The following is a 2,575-nucleotide window of genomic DNA, read 5'->3' on the forward strand; positions in this document are numbered from 1 at the left end:
GAGTAATCCACATTTATTACATAGAAGTAAAAGAAGTGTGTACTGATATTCTGAGACGAGACCAATGTACGGTCTACATCAGGGGTGTTGAACTCAATTGTTATGAGGGCCGTATATGACATAAATGTCACTTGATCGGACCGGGCCATGCCTCGCCAGCCCAGATTGAGAGTGGGGGTGGCTCGTGGGCCGGATAAGAGCTCTCAAGGGGCCGGATCCGGCCCTCGGGCCTTATGTTTGACATCCCTGGTCTACATAATCAGAGACAACAAAACAGCAAACAATATTATTTTTGAAGTTCATGGGGGTTATAATTAATTAGACTTTGATTAATTTCTCTCAAAGGCTGCCTTTTGTCCTATTTTGTTATCACAGCTCACTTTCTTTCCTGGGAGATTCTCTGTAAACCATTCCAACTTATCACTGCCATTGGGATCGTGTTCTGTGATCAGAAGGAAGACACAACACCAAAATGAGTCAGGTAGGCTCTTGAATGATTGGACTTACTTATTGGTAGATAGTGGAGGAAGAAGCAATATTATCTGCACAGACATCGATGCAGTAGATCATGTAGAGCTGCCCATAATTGCTGGACCCATTTTGTTTCTTCCTCTAGGAACAGAACTCATTCACATACAAATGCCTCTAGTTGTTTTTGTCAGGAGATTTGACGTCTTTGTTATGGCAGGCCCTCATAAATGAGGGCCTGTTTAATTTTTCAGCCACTTCCTTAAAATGAGTCTTCTAGTTATTCATAACCAGAACTACAATGGAAATATCCTTCCTAGCTGTCTTCACTACAGCGCTCTGCATTTGGAAGTGTTTCACAGAGAAGGCCAAAATTCTTAAACTTCCAATTTTAAACACATAATCTGAAATAAACAAAGACCTGTTGTTTCCAGTAGGACTGGCTTTGTAATAATGCCAATCTAAGGTCTGCTCCGCATGTACAGTTTCCCTATATAAACCTGCTGAAATGTGAAATGTTAACTGACTCCATTACCCTTTCAGGAAGAACCAAACACCACAGAATATGCCTATGACGATTATATCATTATGCCACCCTGTGACAAGAACGAAGTCAGAAACTTTGCAAAGCTCTTCTTTCCTTTTGCATACTCGCTGATATGCGTCTTGGGCCTTGTGGGTAATATGTTTGTGGTGATGACATTTTCTTTATATAAGAGATCTGAATCCTTGACTGACATATGTCTCTGCAATATTGCCATTGCAGACATTCTCTTTGTTCTCACTCTCCCTTTCAGGGCGCTGGACTATGCTCTGGATGGCTGGATCTTTGGTGATTTCATATGCAAGCTCACCAGAGGTATATACGCAATTAATTTCAACTGTGGCATGCTACTCTTGGTCTGTATCAGCGTGGACCGATACATTGCCATTGTGCAGGCCACGAAGTCATTTAAGCTTCGGGCGAGGACTCTAGCATACAGTAAGGTGATCTGTTTGGCCATGTGGGGATCATCAGTTTTAATCTCCAGTCCCACTTTCATATTCAGTCAAAGTTACACATTTTCACCCAACGCATCAAAAAACATTTGTGAGCACAAATCCAGCCCAGAGACCAAAGTCGCATTCAAATTGCTTATACTATATACCCAGCTTTTATTTGCATTTTTCATCCCTCTTCTAGTCATGATTTTTTGCTATACCTTCATTGTTAAAACCTTAGTGAAGACTCAGAATTCCAAACGAAACCAAGCCATACGTGTTGTGGTCTTAATTGTGATTGTTTTTCTGATATGTCAGCTTCCTTACAATGTGGTTCTTATTCTGAATGCATCATCAATGAGTAATCTGGATAAAGATTGTCAACGCGAAAAGAAAATGGTTTACGCAAAACATTTAACCGAAACTCTGGCCTTCTTGCATTGCTGTATGAACCCTGTGCTCTATGCATTTATTGGGGTGAAATTTAGAAATTATTTTCTGAAAATAATGACAAGGTCGTGCTGTGGGAAGAAGCATGGAACCACCCATGGTTCAAGAGGCAGTTCTGATAATGGCTATTCTAGACAAACAAGTGAAATTTATGAATGATTCACTAGAGCTACTGTATGTTCAACATAACCAGAGATTATCATACTATGAGTAGAGATTTGGACCGTACTCTTATACACCTAGTATACACTTGTCTATATACGCTTCTGCCACAATAAACCTGTTAATTGTGAAAGTAGCATATCACTCTTCAGAATGCTTCACACTTAAAAAAAAGAGACACAAATCCCTGTTATTACAGTGGAACCAGACTCCCAGATGTGTGTCCCCCACATGTTTGCACCGACATTGCTCCTCTTAGGGTGAAGATGCATGGTCGCTTTAGCCTCCTTTATTCCGTTTCAGCCAGGATCGAATGCATGCGTTTCGCCGAACATGCGTTCGATCCTGGCTAAATCCTGGTTGGAACAGAGAATAAAGGAGGCTAAAGCGACCGTGCGTTTTCACCCTTAATGTTCCAAAAGCGTAAAAGATTATCATGTTGTACAAATGCAGGTGCCAGTATTTATGCCCAATCTATTTAGATAGTTCTCCCCCCCCCCCTTTACTTTGATCC

The 2,575-nt window shown here is 41.0% G+C and overlaps 1 protein-coding gene across 1 annotated transcript; it reads left to right on the forward strand.

Annotated features, from left to right (window-relative positions):
• The first annotated feature begins 472 nt into the window (after positions 1 to 472).
• On the forward strand, positions 473 to 2,058 carry CCR6 (C-C motif chemokine receptor 6). The gene is made up of 2 exons (XM_056853317.1): positions 473 to 481; positions 1,012 to 2,058. Exons 1-2 carry the CDS (start codon positions 473 to 475, stop codon positions 2,056 to 2,058), a joined length of 1,056 nt encoding a protein of 351 aa, XP_056709295.1.
• The last annotated feature ends 517 nt before the right edge of the window (positions 2,059 to 2,575 follow it).

This window comes from Euleptes europaea, chromosome 7 (genome assembly GCF_029931775.1).
Source record: "Euleptes europaea isolate rEulEur1 chromosome 7, rEulEur1.hap1, whole genome shotgun sequence".
NCBI lineage: Eukaryota > Metazoa > Chordata > Lepidosauria > Squamata > Sphaerodactylidae > Euleptes > Euleptes europaea.